At 37.6% G+C, this 19,935-nt stretch overlaps 1 protein-coding gene across 2 annotated transcripts in view; it reads right to left on the reverse strand.

The window, feature by feature from the left end:
* Positions 1-1,633: 1,633 nt before the first annotated feature.
* The window catches only part of tbx5a (T-box transcription factor 5a), a 21,709-nt gene continuing 3,407 nt past the window's right edge, over positions 1,634-19,935 (reverse strand). Inside the window, exons 1-9 of one of the 2 annotated variants that reach the window (XM_048189863.1) lie at positions 18,612-19,096; positions 17,808-17,987; positions 16,916-17,010; positions 15,061-15,180; positions 14,047-14,194; positions 11,339-11,491; positions 8,105-8,196; positions 4,779-5,011; positions 1,634-3,448 (exon numbers count right to left, since the gene is read on the reverse strand). In XM_048189863.1, coding sequence (XP_048045820.1) covers positions 2,862-3,448; positions 4,779-5,011; positions 8,105-8,196; positions 11,339-11,491; positions 14,047-14,194; positions 15,061-15,180; positions 16,916-17,010; positions 17,808-17,951 — 1,572 coding nt within the window. In that variant the 5' untranslated portion in view covers positions 17,952-17,987; positions 18,612-19,096 and the 3' untranslated portion in view covers positions 1,634-2,861. Of the gene's footprint in view, positions 3,449-4,778; positions 5,012-8,104; positions 8,197-11,338; positions 11,492-14,046; positions 14,195-15,060; positions 15,181-16,915; positions 17,011-17,807; positions 17,988-18,611; positions 19,097-19,935 lie in introns of those variants that run through there. The other variant, XM_048189864.1, reaches the window with a different exon arrangement.

A 19,935-nucleotide genomic window follows, 5' to 3' on the forward strand; every position in this document is an offset into this window, starting at 1 on the left:
GTAAATCTTTGGTTTGCTGGCACCCTTTCCATTCCAGAATATTTATGTGAATGTCTATGTTGTTACTGTAGGACGCTGTTTTATTATTTCTTTTCTCCCTTTCCAATGATCTACATACATACACACATGTATACAGAAATGTCCTATTGATTAGGGTATTGGTTGAAGTAACATTGGTAGAAATGGCCAAATGTCAGCCATCAGTCGAATATATGGACTTTCACATCGGCATGTGTTTTTTTCCCCCCTCCTGTTCTTTCTTACTCTTAATTCTCTTCACTAGGATTATTAAAGTCTACAAAGGCTCATCACATAATTAATGGCTATAACCCTCACCACTTAAACCCTGACAGCTAGTCCAGTGAACCTGCCTTTGAAAAACATAGCCTGTCTTAAAGCATTTTTCAGAAACCTACGGTATAATCCATCTTGGGTCACACATGCACGTTTGGCCGATCGGAAGATGCGTGGGGGGGCGCGCTCATAAATCAGCCGTTAAGCAGTAGGGACGAAGCCGGGAGGCTACAGGGTTAATGAATTTCTCCGGCTGGATGGGGGTCGCTGAGGGTCTCGGCGAGGGATAAGACTGGATGCGTAGGAGCAGGTTGTCCAGAGAGGCCCCATCAGTCAGATCAAAGGTGTCTGCAGGGAAGGTCACCGCTTTTGGCCAAAGACCTGTCCTGAGCGAGAGAGACTGAAGAACACTAATAAACAGTTCTGCCATTCTGCACACGGTCTGTATGTTACTTGGTGTGCGATACACAATCATATTTCAGAATGCTTGAGTCTCGGTGCACTATGGACAAAAGAAAAAATTGTATTTTATTTGTGTGGAATCAGTGTTTTTCTTCTAGCCAACAAAGTTGAATACACACACACACACACACACACACACACACACACACTTTAAGCAATATTTGTAGGATTGTGTCCCTGTAAGTGTTTCAGCTATTTCAGTTTTTCACATTTACCGGTTCAGCGATCCACTGACTGCCACTAGAGGTCAATGGTTAACTCCATTTTGGCTCAGAATGGACTGTTTTCTCAAGGGTGACATGTTTAAGATTTAGAGAGAGGCCTCAGCACTGGCGGCGTAATTGTTGGTTAAACCTCCTTTAATCCAAAGGATTTTCTACACAACTGCTAATTTGTCATGACCACCATTAATATCTGAAACAAAATACAAGGCGTTCCTCAATCACATCAATTCAAAAGCAATGCACTCAAATGGTCTTAAACAGTGAAAGAGATTGTCATACTCTTAGAATAACACTTATATTTGTGTAGTTAAGCTTATTGATTTTCAGTTATTAAACTGCTTATTATCACTCCAGTAAACTTCAGCTCCACAAATTCTCAAAAGCCATTATTCATAGAGTTATTCATTCACTGTAAAAAGTTATTTTCTTGATTTATTGCAACATTTTTTCTTTTGTCAAATAAATTTAATGTGCTTCAGATAACATGATGTTTTGGGTTTCTGTTGATTAAACCAATCACCTTCATTGTATTAACTCAATTTTAAGGCAACCAAGTAACTTACTTTAAGTTAAAGCAACAATTATTTTTTACAGTGTAGATTAAATAGGTGTATGGTATTGCATAGATTAATGCCACAGTCAGTAGAGTTGCAATAAATAAACTCAGAATTCAAGGAAGATTCTTTTACATTTATTCTGTTTTCTATGTACATTTTGTTGTATGTACAGCATGTTTTTATGTTTTTGACAGTTTTTCGTATGCATTCAAAATTTTAAACCAGTCCGATTATCTTTTTCTCTGTATCCCCCCATCTTTTTTTAGCTCAAAGGAAAGTTTGACTACAAAACTCAAAGTAATGAAAAAACAAATGTCAAAAAGTCAACCTAGCAAATGGCCTTTAAGGTAAAGTAACATGAAGTTTTATAATACAAGAAAAATAAATACTATTAACAGGAAAAAAAAAAAAAAAATCTGCTGACTATAAGTGTCCAAAAATAAACATTTCCATACCAACTTTTGTTAAGGTACTACATGTTGCATGTAAATCAAAAACACTGTTGTATCTTAGATGTTCTAGAATGACTCTAAAGCATTTTTAGTTGTCTGTGTTCTTACAGAGATACTGGGGCCCGTATGTCAGTGATAACTAGCTTATAGTACTATTGAACTACCAGTCTATTGTATTTTAGCTTGTATTGAGTGTTGTGCCTTATTTCCAGCTAACCGTTTAGTAAAAAGTGCTCATTTATCAAATTAATTTTACTGATGTTTTGTATCATGGACTTACTGCTAGTTTAGAGACACAAAGATACATAAAAGATTGCTTTAAAACTTGTAATATATCCCTGAACAAAATCTGCATCACCAAAGTGTTTTAGTTTTCACCAAGTAAAAATCAGCACTTCTACCGTGATTTGAGAGACAAATGGTGCTCACTGACCAGAAGAAGGTTTCATGTTTTGTTTTTCTACAGATAAGATCCCAAAGACTTGTTCTATAACATATCACCTCATACTTTCAAAAGTACAAAGTCAAAAACAACTCAAACAATGAAATGGAAAAAATACTATAAAACTGGATTTTCTTCCCTCCTCAATTACTTTGCCATCTTTTTTTTTTTTTTTTTTTTTTTTTTTTAATAAGGTTTGTCGGTTGGCATCTTTGTGCATTTGTCCTTGCATTGAAAGGGAAAAGTTCTTTGTCCCTGATATTCAGTCAGTATCATGCAAAACTGCCCTGCTCAAACACAGAGAGGTTCAGTGCTGCCTCAGCCAGTTGAACTGGGCTCCGATATTTATGACACGAGTCTAACAAGGCAGCGTAGATATAAAAGATATAAATATGCAGGAAAGCGCCTCTCCTCCATGTTTGGGATCCAGTTAGCTGCCTTCATTCCAGTCGGGCATAATGCTGACACTGTGCACGGCGTGGTACTGGTGCGGGGAGAGGGTGCGAGGGATACCGTGAGTGTACAAGTACTCGTTACCCTGTAGGCCGGCGGTCGGCGACTGGATCCCCGCGCTTGGACTGCACTGGCGGCCCAGTGGCTGATGAGGCATTGAACCCTGGTACATGGCGTGGGTGTCGCCCAGCTGTGGTGAGGCGTGGCCTGCGACGCCACTCAATCTGGACACCAGCGGTCCTGAGGTGAAATGAGCAGAGAAGTGCTGATAGGGCAGTCGCTCCATCTGCTGCATGGTGGTCACGGAGCAGCCACCGTACGGCGAGACGCCCGCCCAGGTGTTGCAGCTGATGTCTTCCAGGCTGGGCACGGGCTCAGTGGATTGCGACGTGCTGGCGTACATGCACGCCTGCCTCTGGCCAGATTCGGCCCTGTAGGGGGCGCCGCTGAGACCCAGAGACTGAGAGTAGCTCACGGGCCGGTAGTAGTGATCATCCTCGCTGGATGAGCTTTCCACATAGGTCTTCTTGTACGAGTGCTCTCCCGCGTGACAGTCGTCCTCAGCTGTGCACAGACAAAATGGGATGGAAATGAATTTTGGTATCATTTTGAAATCTCACAAGCCAAACGGGACTGAATCGTTGCTATTAGTCATTGCAAAAAGTTTCCTTCCTCTATACTAGGGGTTGCCCTGACTAATCAACTAGTCGACTTTAAAGCTCTGACATGAGGCTTTACGCATGACGTCGACTTGTTGCTGATCTTGGCCTATAGAGGGCGCAACATCTTTGAAGTCCACCTTTACGTTCAGTATCCTACAGTTAATTACAAATAAATGCATACTCCGAGACCGCTCCACAAGATATGTTTGATGTTTCCAGATATACCATCTGGATGCTTAATTTTGATCGGGTGAATGCACGTTTTAAACAACTTATTGTACAGGTAAGTTAATCGCTGCTCTAAACTGCATTGCTATACATGCACTACATTTCTGCGCTACTGAATAATTCTGTATGCGTGCAATATATCTGCACATGATGTGCATGTGTGTATTGTCAACACTGTTCTGTGATTTATCAGTAATAGCTTAGAACCTGAAAAGATCTAGCATATATTTCTTAGTAACTAAAACGAACAGCTTCACTATTAGTAGAGAGACACTGGCAGGTAGAAGTAAATCACATGCAATCGCTCTTTCACGAATGCATTCATAAACATTTAATCTTTACTGTGCTACTTCATCTGTCTCTGATTTAGAACGAGCAGAAATATAAGGACCCAATGACAAAAGAACTGATAAAAAACATGCGCGAGACGATGCAAAAGATGCAAGCGCAAGGGTCATATACACGTCCGTCTAGCGCATATTTACATGGAAAAGTAGCACATTGGAATGGAAAATGCATACTGTGTAAACGGGTCCATATTTGTTTATTAATGTCGTCATCATCTACTAGAAAATGTTGACTCAAATTTAATCACATAAATGTCGACTTTAAAAAATCTGAAGTTGTTCAACCCCTACTCTCCGACGGCAACATTGTGTCCCTGGCCAGAAATAATCATGTTAGGATGGCATAAATCGGTAAAAATATGTAACACAGAACATTTCCTAAAAATGCATTCAGATACATTTTATAACTTTCATTTTGGAACTACTTTTCGTGTCGGAGGGATGTCTTTTCAATGGTCATTAAATGTCCAAATGTTTGCTGGGTCTATACAATGGAAAAAGTTTGAGTACTGTTAAATCCGTTGCTGCCATATACTTGATGCAAAATTCTGGCAACCACAGCTGCCGTTTTTTGTAGAACATTTTACAGATTTTTTTACAGTGTTCATTTATGCTAAAAGCTAAACTTTTTAGAAGTGAAATGGATGATGGACCCACCTTTCCTCTTGATGCAGTGATAGTCCTGGCCGTGTTCATGGGGCAGCGGGTAAGAGGACTGGGACTGGGGCAGCAGATCCTGCGACGTGCTCGTGACCCCGTTCTCACAGGAGTACTGAGAGCTCATGCCACTGGGAGTAGAGAGACCTTGGACGTCACCGCCGAACGGACTCTGGCTGGTGCCGACCCGCTGGCGTACAGTACTGCGAGGGACCACCGGGTACTCCTTGGTGCTTTAGAGAACAGAAAAGAGACATGCTTTTACATGCTTTTCTTTCAGCCAAGGTCTCGAAACCATTCCATTCATAACCAACCACATCCACCACTCCACTAGAATAATCTCTTCGCCATCTGTCTACGACAGGGGGGGTTTCATGCCAATTAATCTATGAAAGATGCATTAATTCCTTGACTATTTCTTTTGAACCACTGACCTGGTTTCCAGTTGGTCCGCGTTTAACTAAGACCAGACCTGCTAAGTCTCAGTGTTTGACAGTGGAGGACAGATAGGATATCAGGACCTTTGACTTCTACAGAGCACCACGGTGGAGTTTCTTTATTCTCTCTGTATTTTTATGATGCATTACTTTGCTTCGCTGTCTTTTTAACAAATAGTGCCTTCCTCACTTCCTCAAGTCATCTCGGATAAAAGCGTCTGCAGAATGAATAACTGAGAATAAAGTTAATAGTAGTGCTGTGTAACGGATTCAGTAGGAGAATCGTGCAGGATTTAGTTGGGTCTTAAAGTCTTCAGGTCATTATCTGGAAACTCAATAGAAGGCTCTCGTGGGAGACATTAGTCAGTTCTTTCTCTGCTTGTTTGAAAGTAACAACAGACAAAGTTAACTACGGCATGGAAAGAGCATTGCCATTTTTTCCTAGTGTATCATGAAGTCTGTCATTTTGGAGTGGACAACGCCTGTGTTGGCTGCTGTGGACCCTACGACCAGATTTTCTGCTTTGAAAATGTGTTTTTCCACACTCTATACTGCAGTCATCTGGAGAAAATAAGAACACGAGCCATGTGGTCTTTGCCTTCACTGGACCAACTATATCACAACTGCAGAGAACTGTTCTGGATCGACATAGAGCTGAAACAGAGATATTACCATGGCTGTAGGGGGAGTGGACAGTTTTCAAGAGGAACACTCGCATAACAAGTGTCCCCTCAGTCGAGAGCACTGCCTTTGTGAAAGCAGGCGTCTCTGGTTTGTGTCTGAGTGTTTCTGCAATAACTAACACTACCCTGTTTAGTTTAGTTTTAATCTGCCAGGCCATCTGAAAATGCTGGTCAGTTCTCCTGTTATCTTTCAGACACCTATATAAAGAGGGAGCTCCTATGTTGGCTCACTGTAAAATATCAGAAAACTCAAAAACTTGAGGCAACAAGCTTCAGGAATTTTTTGAGTTTACTCAGTTTATAGAAAATAAATTGGTGTCTATGGAAGCTTGTTGAATGAAATAATTGTGACTTCTAATCTCAGAATTCTGACTTTTCCTTCTCAGTTTATATCTCGTAATTCTGAGCTTATAACTCGCATTTCACAGAATTATTAGATATAATCTCAGAATTCTGACTTTTCCTTCTCAGTTTATATCTCGTAATTCTGAGCTTATAACTCGCATTTCACAGAATTATTAGATATAATCTCAGAATTCTGACTTTTTTCTCCTCAGTTTATATCTCGTAATTCTGAGCTTATAACTCGCATTTCACAGAATTATTAGATATAATCTCAGAATTCTGACTTTTTTCTCCTCAGTTTATATCTCGTAATTCTGAGCTTATAACTCGCATTTCACAGAATTATTAGATATAAACTCAGAATTTTAAGAAAAAATCCAAATTGTGAGATAAAAAGTCGCAACAGTCCTTATTTTCCTTTTTTTCCTTGTTTTTTTAAATCTGTGGAGGAAACAAGCTTCCATAATGCAAACACAATATAATATGTTCTAAGCTTGCATTTTAAGTTTATGACCACTGATGTCGTATACGATGATGTTGAACTTTCTTAGTTTAACTTGTGTATCAGCTACATGGGTATCAATCTGAAAAGGTTATATAGAATTACTTCTATTCACCAAAGAATGTTGTGTAAATGTGCTGAAATAGAAGAAACTGCACCGTAGAGAACACTGATGATCACCATAATGGTAATGGACATAACGCAACTTTTACAACAAAACATAATCCATTTCTTTCTTTTGATGATTTTGAGAAGGTGATTCATGCCTTTGTCTCTGTGAGACTTGAGTATTGAAACTCTTTGTATGTGGGTGTTTGCCAAACAACATTAAACCCATTCCAGTTGGTTCAGAATGCTGCATCAGGAGCATATTTCCCCTATTCTGGCTTCTCTGGGCTGGTTGCCAGTGCAGTATAGGATTGATTTTAAGCTCCTAGTATTTTTCTACAAGTCTGCAAATGGGTTAGCACCCTTACCTGTCAGAGCTCTTACACATGCACAAGCCTTCTTGGTTTTTAAGGTCTTCTGATCAGTGAGTTTTGATTGTTTAGAAGACTAGGTTAGTAGTAGCGCTGGAGAGATGGAAACATTCATCTGAAGGCGCATCTTCTTTGTCTACACTTTAAACCCAAATAAGATGGGATAACTCAGAACATTTGAGGTAATCAGTTACAAAAGTTATGATGTTCCCAAATTTAAGTAAACAGAACTATCAAGTTTAGAGTTTGTAGTACTCATGCATGTTAATTGCTCCTAACTTGAAGTAGTGAGTTAGCTAACTCATACATTTTAATAGCAATTAACATAAAAGATTTAGTTAATTAACTTTTTTATTTTGAGTTCTTGCAAATGAGTTAGCTTGAGGCATTGTCTGTATGTAGTGTCCTTGGTGTCTTGCCTGTGCGTTTTTGTTTTCTTTTAATATGGTTTATTTTATTATTGTTCAGCACATTGGTCAACACTCTGTTTTAAATAGTGCTTCATAAATTAACTAACTAAATAACACTCTAAAACATTTACTTCTCAAAAACAAATATTAATGTCATGATAAATCCCCATGCTTTCACCAAAAATAATAATGATTCAAGTGCACCAACAATGATCAAACTGAGCATGCTCAGCAGTTGGGCCCTTATCATCAGACTTGACATGAGACTAACAGACTTGAACTAAATGGCCAAAAAATGGACTTTAGTAAATATTTTATGTAATGTCAACTTTTTCTACATTCAATAGTTCAGAATAGTTTGTATAACAAAACAAAACTGCTGATATGTTTGTTTATATCAAAATAATTAACTCATTATGCAAGCACTGGATTATGTACGATTATGTCACTCTTCACAGATTTCAACTCACCTCTGCATTCTTGACATGCGATGCAGCTCCATATCGTCACTTCCACGAAAGCCCTTTGCGAAGGGATTGTTCTCGATCTTCAGCTGGGTGATCTGTAAAACAACCAACACACAAATGTGGTCTTTTCATTCATTTGGAACAAACAATGAGATCCTCAACCTGATTTGAACTCCAGATATCTTGTTATTAATGGCATAAGAGCATGCATCGACATCTTAGAGCCCACAAGAGATTGAAAGAAGTTACTCCTAAATGGTAAACCATGGCAGACAAAGCAGGAAAATTCAAAAGATGGCTTGATTTCCTTTTTATCATTTGCAGTAATGTGTTCATGGATTTGCATTGCCCACTGTTCACTGTCTTCAAAATGATTGTCTTGTATGTTTGTGTTAATTGGGGATCCCATTGTAATTGTCTTTGAAGGCATATCTAATATGTTAGATGTAGGAGCAAAATGAGCTGCTCTGTGTGGAAATTGACAAGTTATCCTGGTGGTTTACTACTCTGCTTGGTCAGCAGATGATGAAAAGATGAAATCTCCATATACCCAGCATTGAGGTTTGTTTGATGCTGCTCTAATATTGAAAAACATCTGTCAGTTTGGATAAAGATTGGTGTAGATTTTTTTTCTTTGCATAAGCCTGAAAATGTCTAATAATTCCACATGTGAAGCAAGAATAATTCATTTGAATCTTTTCATAGTCTGTGAGATCTGCCTATGAATATCATCGGCCTAATATAAAATATCAAAAGTCAATGTAAAATATTTTAATTTTTGTGTGAATTTTTGTGTCCATGCATTTAAAAACATGTAACTGATTATTTATAGCTGCTTCTAATAATAATTTAATTATAAAGTGATAAAAAGTATTATTATTATTATTAAAGTGCCTCTGTGATCATCTCATTTGATAGATTACAAAATTTGTGAATTTGTGAAAGTTAATAAAAGACTTGCATAAGTACATAAAATTGAACAAAGCATACAAAAAAAGATAGCATTCAAGCATTTGTATATAAGATAAATCCCAAGTGCCTCTGGCAAATGTACAGAAGCTGTTTTAAAGATGCTCTGGACTCTAAAGAGTGAGTTCAGGGATAGTCCTCTAATGAGACTCTCTCTCTCTCTCTCTCTCTCTCTCTCTCTCTCTGGGAGGGTTTTGTTTTGGCTGTTGTGGTGTGTTTCCTAACAGGACCTGATCTTTGACATTACTTTGGCTCTCACTTGAGATGAGACCTTGTAAAAATGTGCATGTTGGGACGCACCTTTGAGCTCTAAAAAAGCACTGTGCGCGTGACTTTACAAAATTCAGTAGTTTTGTATATGACAATTTGATGTCCTTAATGTGTACCTTTTTCCATAAAAGTGCAAACAGAAAAATTTCAAAATATGTCAATAATGTCGCATTTGCGAAGGTCGACTATTGTTTTATTTCACATTCACATTATTTTAAGTTATTTTATGTTGCTGTATTGTTTTCGTCTTTATATTCAGTTTATTTCTCTAACTTTTCACTGATAAATTTGATTAACAGAAGTACAGGTTATTGAATTTAAATGCAGTTATATTAGCAGTACTATACGGCAAGTTTTTGTTTATTCGCATAAAAAATTACCATATTCATACGGCCTGTTTAATGCAACTCGATGAAGAATATGTGCCATATATGCTCTGGTAAATTGTGTTGTACCTTTTGTAACTTGTAACATGTGGCTCATAGTGAGAGAAAGGGCACAAGATTATCAGCGTTGGCTTGTTTAGCTGCAATCTTAAGACCCAAAAGGTTATTCAAAAACAATTATTTTTAATGACATACAGGTGCTCATGCTTTTACCCTTTTAAGGTATGTAAAATTGCTTTTTTAAAATATTTGTAAAGACGTCGGCTAAATTAACAATTTTATGTTGCATTTAGGTTATTAGGATAAATAAAACTTTAAAAAGCTGACTGGTTGGAATTAAAAGTAATAAGCAGTGTAAATAATTAATAGACTTAATCCGTTGATTAAAAACCAGCATTTTTCGCTTTGTGTTAAAAGCGAGGGCGAAAACGGCTTCCTTCAGCTCGGCGATCTCTTTCACTTCAACAAAAAATTATTTCGGTCCTCACAGACAATTTTTCATAATAAATTCGAAATATCGTACACTTAAAGCCTTCGAGAGCCATCAAATAAACGAGCATTTGACCTTGCCAGTGTTTTACACCAATTGCAATCAATGAATACATACAGGTAGGCCTAACCAAAAGAGGTCTGGATTAAAGTGTGTTAAATGTATGCAGTTCGATGTTCTTTCTCACATTATCACACAGACCTGTTATATTCAGATGAGTGTTAGACACAATCGCGGTGTCATTAAGGCTTTTAACTGGATAAAAGTTACAATAGCAACTGTCCATCTGTGCAACAAGTGTGACAAAAACTCATGCAATAATTTTATCATAAGCACATAGCGCATTATGTACATAATTGTTTTATCTCTTTATTTAGTTCTATTTGTGCAAACGCTTTCTTTCCGTATCCGTATTAGCCTATTATTTTTTTAACTTTCAAGAGAACTACATGCGTAACATTTACGGCTAGAAATGTCTTGGTTTGGGAGCTAAACTATTAAACAGTAATCAAATTTTGAATACAAGAATGGAAATATTAGAGAAACACAACAGCTGACCAGATGTTTAGTAGCAACATAAAATTTTCGCACATGTTTTATTCTTTTTTTAGTTTTTTTGTTTTCTGAGTAGAATATAATTCATGGAAATCTAATAATACACGCGTTACTTTTTTAACTACAACACAGTCAGAATCTCAGTATAGTTTTGATTTCTGGAGAACCGCTTAACCAAGTAATGAATTTCGTGAATTCAGAGTGAAAAATCTAAACAAGCACTATGATAAAATATAATTTAATTACATGGCTTGTTAGCCTTTAAATTAATATAAATGTAATTAATATCTTAATAATTCCCAGTTACAATTAGCAACAATATTTCTGATAGCTGAACAATCTAATGTTTTTATTCGGGCAAATCGGCCAGGCTATCAAAGTTAGGCTTGTAGTTTGGCTGGAATCATTTTACCAATCATAAGCTCATACGAATCTCTTGTCATTGACCTGAAGCAGGTAATTCTACACTAATTCAACAATTCACACACACACTTACTTAATGATTTGAATGTTAAAAATGATCTCAACATGATAAACCTAAAATATTTGATCAATCTAACTTCTTACCTTATGGTTTTGGTAAGACGTGACTGCAATGAACGCCGTTTCTGGGAACACATGAGTGCAGAAAGCGGTGTTTTTGGATCCAAATCCATTATTTTCATCTGCCTTCACGATGTGGATCCTTGGTTGATATTTATGCATGGAATTCAGGATGATCTGGAAAGAAAATAGAGCTTAAATATGACGACCAAACGCCTCATAATCAAATGCGTATTATTTCTCTATAACATACAGCAAGATATAATATAGCTATAGAAAAACATTTCATATAAAATTATGCAACCATGCATGATTAATGTAGGCTAACTGCGAAAGAACGACGCTTACAAATTGTTATAACTGAACGTTTATCTTTCTATCAGCTGCGTTTTTTAAACACTTTCATTTTTCAAATCGCTTTGAGATCAATAATCGGCGCTGTTGCGCTCCGTCTGTTCGCTTTCCTTGGACAAGCCTAATTGTAGTGTCGGATTTTGGAGTTAGAGCCACTTTGCTAAGACAAATCCCGGCTTTTAATATTAGCACAAACAGTTTTGTCATCCTGTTGCTTATTGTTCAAACTTGACAGAGTCTGAGCAGCGCTGGATCTGAAGATTTACGCCACTGCAGAAAAATCTCCATATAGTAGCTGTTTTGCAGTGGTCACTTGTCTTAAATATGGATTTTAAATAGAATATTGCTTTTTGTTCATGTTCTTGTCGGCTCTGTCGGCTGTTCTTTTCCAAGTCTAATGTGTGTGTATAATGTAGGCTACTTTGTCTAAACTTTGCATTCTGGATGTGGATGCCAAGTTTACACACACATACATTCCTCTTTTCCATTTTCATGCGTTTTCCCCTCGCATGCATTCTCCAAACAACTGCAGCGTTTCTGCTTTGATCAGTGCCATCGGTCCAGTCCCTCTGAGCCGCTTTTGGCTCAAATCAACACTGAGACTTGGAAAGCAGGGCTTGCTGTAAACTTTAAACACAGCTCTCAGCTGGGAATATTGCTTTTGCTCCAGATCGACAAGATGATTTATTAGATAAATATAAATATATAATAATATATAACACTTTAAAAAATGCGTGTGATGTCAAAATAAAATTCTGAAGCACACTGTAGGCCTACTTGGATACTGCAACCAAACAGAAAATGTGGAAATCTGCATGGACATCAGAAAAGTTTTCTGTGGGACCACCCACTGTTCTGGATGCCCTGTTGCTCCATTTCTCCATTTGCCCCCGCGCTGTATGATAGTTTTTAATGATAGTGAGCGATCACTGAGGGCCATGAATGTTGCCCCACTCTTTCATGTTCCCGACATCACAGGGACTCTGAAACCCTGCAGATTAACAGCCTTTGTATACCTCTGTCCATCACTCATCACACTCTGCCATTAGATATAAACAGTTTGAAGCACAGTTATCCAAACTCCGCCATTTTGACTCAGATATTTCTGGATGGCTGTGAGAGGCAGAGAATGTGTGTATGCCTATTGATGAATGGTACTAAAATGATCAAAGCCAGTTTGCTTCGATCTAAAAACGCCTTGAACTTGGAACATTCAGACTGTACTCAAGTTAACTATTGCTTTTACTGTGTTCATACTTGGTAAGTGACCCACATGGGAATTATTGTGAGTTTCTTTCAGACATCTTTATCTCATCATTGGAGTCTAATTAAGACAGAGTTGGGAAATATTGGCTGGTTTTATGTATTTCCTAACAGGTTCCAGCTTATAGCATTGCATGTTCAGCCTTGCTTCTGAGACTAGTAATTATAAATAGGTCTGAAATTATTTCAACCACCTGGAACAACAAACCGATAGATTGTTATTTTGGTCGAGAAGCCGTACTTCATTTATAAATCCCAGGGTACTCTTTCGGCACAAAAGGGGGCACGCCAAGAACCGCTGCAACCAATCAAAAATGCATTCTGGACAGAAATTTACAACTCTGCTCACATTCCAGCCGGGCTCCGATTTCATTCTACCAACTGAGGTTTGGCAGCAAAACAAGCTTGATCGACTTCAACCTTGTGATCAGAACTAAACAGCAAAGAGCTCGCAGTCACAAATACACATGTGAGGCGTCTAAACACCATCACTCTTAAGGTGATCTGGGCTAAATCTGAGAAATGTTGAACAACATGCTCTTGAATTAAGAGTACCACTGTGGGCTGAAAAACTCCTCTACACTAGCTTAAGCCAAAAGTGGACGCTTCACATATCAAGATTGCTGGTACCTGGAGAATGAAAAACGGTTTACAGAGCGTAAATTTGTAATCTGAACTAAGTGTGTCCACATCTGAGGCTGTCTGCTGGTGCGTTTGTTGTCACAATTATCATTACTGGATTTAAAGATGTGTTTTGGTTATTACACTGTTCTGGCGTTTGTCAGTAGCACCTATTCAGAGCTGTATTTCCTGAGCTGGAGTTCCGATGCAATTCACCCGCAAAATGCTACCTAAAAACTCAAATCCTCTTTCTCTGCTTGGCCTGAGGGAAAAAATGAGGAATGCTTGTCATGAGTTCTGTGTCTGAAAAAAAAATGGTTACTGTTTATATTCAAGTCAAAAATCACTGAACCAACCTTTACACATCCATTTATGCCAACAAAACAAGTAGCTTTTTAGGGTGTGCAATCCAACATGATTTTGTCAAATATATTTCTGTGTTCCAGGGTTGGGGTTAGTTTCAAAGCAAATACATGAGACAAATATTCACTCACATGTCCGAAGGGATCCAGGTGGTTGTTTGTCAGTTTAAGCTTCTGGAAAGACACCAGTTGCCGCATCCAGTGTGCGCCAGTGGCCGGAGAATCCGGATGGACGTATAGCCTTCCCGGCATGGCAGGTTCTGCTTTCCCCGTCACAGACCTGAGCCATAGTGCAAAACACACTCATTTGCATCATTGTAACTTCCCTCCAAACTTTTATCCTTGCAATATTTTATATTAGTTACTTGTGATTATATTGTTCTCAGGTTTGAGATTCTCTTCATTTGTTCCATGCATTAATTAGTACAAGGATGATTTCATTAAAACTAAAAGATGTTTTGGTCCCTGAACATATGTTTGCTTTATTGAAATTGAAACTTGTCAAAATGTGATTCAGCCTCCATTTATCATGCATCACTGCCTTGTGCATTGTACATGATGTCTTTCAAAGACCGGTTTATTTGGTTAATGGCTAAGATGATGGTTGATCAAGAGGGTCGTTAGTTCCAGAACATGCACTGAACGGGTAATTATCGGGGATGTTGGCCTGTGGACATCCTCCCTCAATAACCTCAACAATTTAAAACCACTGACCCTGAAAAAGGAGCATAAAACAAGGAGCATAATACTGTGTTTTCTGTTTTGCTGCAGGAAGCAGATGGAATCCAATATTACATAAAGGCTGTTTTTCCTCATCCTTTAATGTAAACATATTAAAATGTAAATATAAACTTTCAATTGTTTTAAACTAAAATGAACAAGTCTGTGTAACCATTATTTAGGAATATCTGAATCATCTTCTTTTCTTAGTCTTAGTAAAGCATGCATAAAGACCACGAATGAGTCTTATTTAATTATTTAATTAAAAGGAATATGTGACAGCTTGATAGGTCTTGCCAAGAACATTTGAGAAGCTTGTCTTTAGTACTAGAAGGTGCTGGGCATCAATATTGAGAATTTTACATCTAAATAATAACCTGTAGCAGTGACGTTAACTGTGAATAAAACAATTGATGACTCACGAACCATTTGTTATCGGCGAATTTATAGCGGTGGTCATCGGCTGGCACAACATCCATCAGGAGAATGTATTTGGTTTTTGGGTTCAACCCGGTGACCTTCACTTTGAAGCTTGGGAACATCCGCCTGTGGATGAAAACGGGACAATATTACAGCACGGATTGCGTAAAGGTTGTGTTGAAGCTTTTATTAAATGATAATAATAATAATACTAATTTAAAGTATATTTGTTAATAGAAGAAACAAAACAACAACAAAATCCCTAAATCCATAATTTTAGACGTATAGACGAGCAGTGCGGTCTGGAGATAAATTTTGACACAGCACAACTTTCTGATTATTTCATATATAGGCTTTTACGATCGTTTGGACACCCTTTACTACCTTTAGTATGGTAAATCTGATTCAGATTAATTTTGTCGTACACATGCCGATATAGGCTATAAGTCTGCAAATACAACGTTTAAATTACAGAATATAAAAGGAACATTTTAGGACAAGTAACAAAAATAATGAGATATTGGGGTGAACTAAAACTATGAAAATGTGCATATATGTGCTTTCAGTGGCACAACTTCACACGTGATGCACGGTTTCACTTTAAGAAACACACGTATTAAAATGCACAAAAGAACAGAGCAAGTTTGTCAAGTGTTTAATACTCCAGAATGATATATGAGAGTTTTTTTTTCCACTAAACTGACGAGAAAATTATATTAGAACAAAAGCCACCTTTGTCCATCTCTGTGCAGAGAGAAAACCATAAGCTGCACATTTTGAAATCTGCCGCGAAGTAATTGTTATGAATAGCCTAATAAATGAGAAGAACTGCAAGACAATTCGCTGCATGCATACGGAGATTTATGACGTTAAACATCAACTTAATCTCCCTCGATTAGCTCGGTATTTCTCGAACTTTACCTTGCCTTTTTATCTTCTCACACTGACCATAATGTTAAGCAACAGCACTGAGGAGTTCATGCACACTGATTTCATGCTTTAAACCCGCATGTGATTTCTGAGAAGCCTTTACTGTGATTAAAGAAGCAAAATGTTTTGTCAATGAAAGAGGCGCTGAAACACAGTTAGCCTACATGTTCAATATGTTTTTAAAACACTTCTTAGCTATTAGAGAGAAATAACATCACCCTTTGTTGTTAACAATTAGTATTTATAAACATTTATATTTTACAAACAGTTAATACTCATTGTAACCTTAAAAAAGCCCCGCTAATTTTATATTTCAGAGGCAATACGCGATGGTTTGTGATGATAGCATTTTAAAGCGCTCTTATTGTTTTAGAGAGAGATCCAAGTTCAGTGCATAACTTTAACTTTATTGGAAAAGTCTGCATCAAGAATACAGACGATGATTGTTTCCAGCTCCACTCATAACTAGGATAAAAACTCATCTTAAATGATGGAGCCAAACCATTGCTTATTGAAGTACGCGGGATTAGTCTATTCTGATACTGCAAACTTTCAAAACACATTCTTAACAAAAATAATAAAAAACTAAAAATACATCTAAATTAATCGTTATTGTAGTGTAGAAATCTGAATTTTATGTTATCATATATAGAGCCAAGCAAACCAGTCTGTGTCGATAAAAATTAAAATGGAAAATTTATAATTAATTCTAATTCAATAAACATGTCCATTGCAGTGGGGGAAACAGACGAAGTCTCATATAATATAATTATATACAATTATCCAATGATAATAATAATATTAATTAGTATTATAATAATCAATTCGTGCATTGCGTGCATTTTTTTTTTTTTTTTTGTGTGTGTGTGTGTGTGTGTTTATTCAAGTTATCTGAAAACTGCATTGATGCAATGAAAAGATTGTGTCTTACCTCCCTGCTTTGGTGATGATCATTTCAGTTCCCACTTCATGAAACTTTGTCCACAACTCTCGCTCGTGTAAGTAAACTTTTATCCCTTCCATTCCCTTTTAAAAAGACAGATGCAGACGTGGAGAATGAACAAATGGACTGCATCTTTTCAAGCATTAATAACGACGCTGCCGCTACTCCAAATGGCATCAAAATGCGTGTGCAGAAGAAAGAAGAAAAAAGTTGTTCAGCTTTAAGTAGATCAATAAAAGTTACTAAACAAAATATATGGCAATAAACGCCAAGATTACGTTTTGATTTTGTACTAAACCATCGTTTGAAAAACTGAGTAAGCTAACATTACCTGAAATTCTTTTAGAACGAAAATTTAAGTTATTATTTTCGAATGGTGTTGTAGCAAAGAGAACATTTTCAGAAATAGCCTATGTGAACTAGCTACTGCCAAATATTCCCACATGTACACACACCTTCAAGATCTGCATTACTTTTAGTTGTATTATTTTGTTCTGATGATTTTATGCATCTCATTACGTCAATCTACATTTGAATCCTCTTCGAAAGCATTCGTGCCTCGTCGACCATCTGAACAAATGTTATGAAATTACTGCACAGCTTTATTCATTTTCTTATGTCAGCGGCTGTTCAACAGTTAACAACTATAGCGTATTTAGCAATCTAAATGGGCACATTCCATATTATTATTTTTATAAACAGCTAGTTATACTAAAAACTGACCCACACATTAACCCTATCAGAAAACTTTCTGGAATTTCACATTAAAAAAAAACTTTGTACTGTGGTACTTCTGGGTAGCCAAAATATGGTTAAGTAGGCACACACACACACACACACACACACACACAATGAAGTGGTTGAAGACAGTAGCTGTTACCTGTTGAATGTAAGTTGTCTGTGATGACGGGGATTTGCTAGCGGCTCCATTCTGCTTGTCTGATTTACCGTCGTTTTGTAAATCTTTTGACTCAGTGTCACTGGGAGAGTTTTGGAGTCGAAAGGTGTCTTCGCTGTCCGCCATGTCAGAAGGGCCTGTGAACTACTTCCACCGCGAGGCCTAAATGACAGAAAAGAAAGCGTTAAACAAGCGTTTCAGTTGTTCGGTTCCCCTCAGCCCATGTTGCACCACAGTAATAAGTCCTTGCCATTGATTACAATGACAGAAATGATCATTGTGCTTGTGAGATTTGCATTTATGCTAACGAAATAAACTTCCAAAACAGTCTTCATTAAAAACTCTCCCATATGGTCCAACAAAAACAAGTGCAGTGTTCATAATATTGAAAAGTCTGCTCACATAAATCATCCAGGTAATCGCAACTTTCTTTGAACACAAACACACACATTATATACACCTACACATTAATATAGCCTACATATTAGATACATAATTCATAAACATATAGCTTTTTACACAATGCAGTTCAGTTCTCATTGTCTTCCTTGATGCGTCTATGAATTCTATGAATGGGTTAGGAGCTATAATCATTGCAACTTTCTTTTGAGAGATGGAAAAAAGTGTTTGATAAATAATATTCCGCAATTATAATGAACGACAATAGAGCATTCTATGCATCACGGATGGTTTACACATCTGTATGCCGATGGTTTAAGCTGTAGCGATGGCCTAAGTGCAACAACTCAATGAATCAAACTCGAAGAAACTGACATTGGACATTACCTTAAATTCCGATGCAGTTTTGCGAATCCCTGAAACGGTACAATAAGCTCGTAGCAGTTCCAAATACTCGCGGTTTGATAGCGAACTTCCCTTTGAATGTCAAATATATTCCAAGCGTGAAGCTCACGGGATTCTGCTCGGTGAACCCATGGATTTCCTCTACGTCCACAGTGAGGCAAGAATCTTCATCCAGATCGATTTAAAAACGAGAATCTTTCTTCTGGTGGTAGTGATGGACTTGCACTAATGGCAGTTCGCACGCATTCGGAGGCTCTGTCTAGTATTCCTCGAGAAAAGAAGCACAATCACCTCCTCCCTCGCTCTCTTTCTCTATCCGTCCCCTCTCTCTGTCTCTCTTCCTCTGTTTCTCTAATGGTCAAACCCCGTGCGTTACGCTGGAAAACGGAAGCGCTGGGACGAACCACGTAGGTAGTGTGGGTTCGTCTGCAATGCCGTGACAATATCGGTCCACCCACAGTATAACTGCCCCCCACATTACCCCCACCCACCCTCCCTTCATCTGTATTCTTCTATGAGGAGACATTTTATACGCACATATAAAATAAGTTTAATGCATTTCATCTTAGGCTACCAAATAGGCTAACTAGTAATGTGTGTAGGCTATTTTGCATCTTGTCGGATCAAATTTGTTTTATTAAGCAGGCCTGAAAAATGTCTTAAATTAAAAATAAAATTCAAATTTTTGCATTTGGCAGATGATTTCATCCAAAGCGACTTGCATTGCATTCACGGCACACATTCTATCAGTTCTTGCTTTCCCTGGGAATCGAACCCATGACCTTTGCTCGCGCATGCTCTAGTGTTTGAGCTACATGAATGCATAATATAAAATAGATAAAATATATTGTGATACATGTTTGAAAGCTTTTGGAGATTAAACCTAATAATCCTGAGAGTAAAACAGACACAGGACATGCAAAAATGATTAGAACGTGGATTTCATTTTGTAGGACGTTTGAAATAGGAAGTTTGCGTCACATAATGTGTGCAAGATACAATCGTGTGTTTGTGAGCGCTTGTTTGTTGCGTTATGATTCGATAGTGTTAACGTCGATAAGACGGATCTACCGTGGCCTGCATGAAGCCGTAGATCTAGAAACCAGTGTCGCTGGCAGCTGTGTGTGTAAATTGCTACATATTTTACACGTGTCGGTTTCCTAGACATACTTTTATGTTTTCAGGTTTGGTATTGGATTATTTCCTCAAAATAGGTTGAATTTCATCGCTGAAGGCTGAAAGCGATACAGTTAGAAATCAGATGAAATTGTTTTTGATGTAACTGGAGTTGAAATTCAAGTTTGTC

Source organism: Megalobrama amblycephala, linkage group LG4, assembly GCF_018812025.1.
Source record: "Megalobrama amblycephala isolate DHTTF-2021 linkage group LG4, ASM1881202v1, whole genome shotgun sequence".
NCBI lineage: Eukaryota > Metazoa > Chordata > Actinopteri > Cypriniformes > Xenocyprididae > Megalobrama > Megalobrama amblycephala.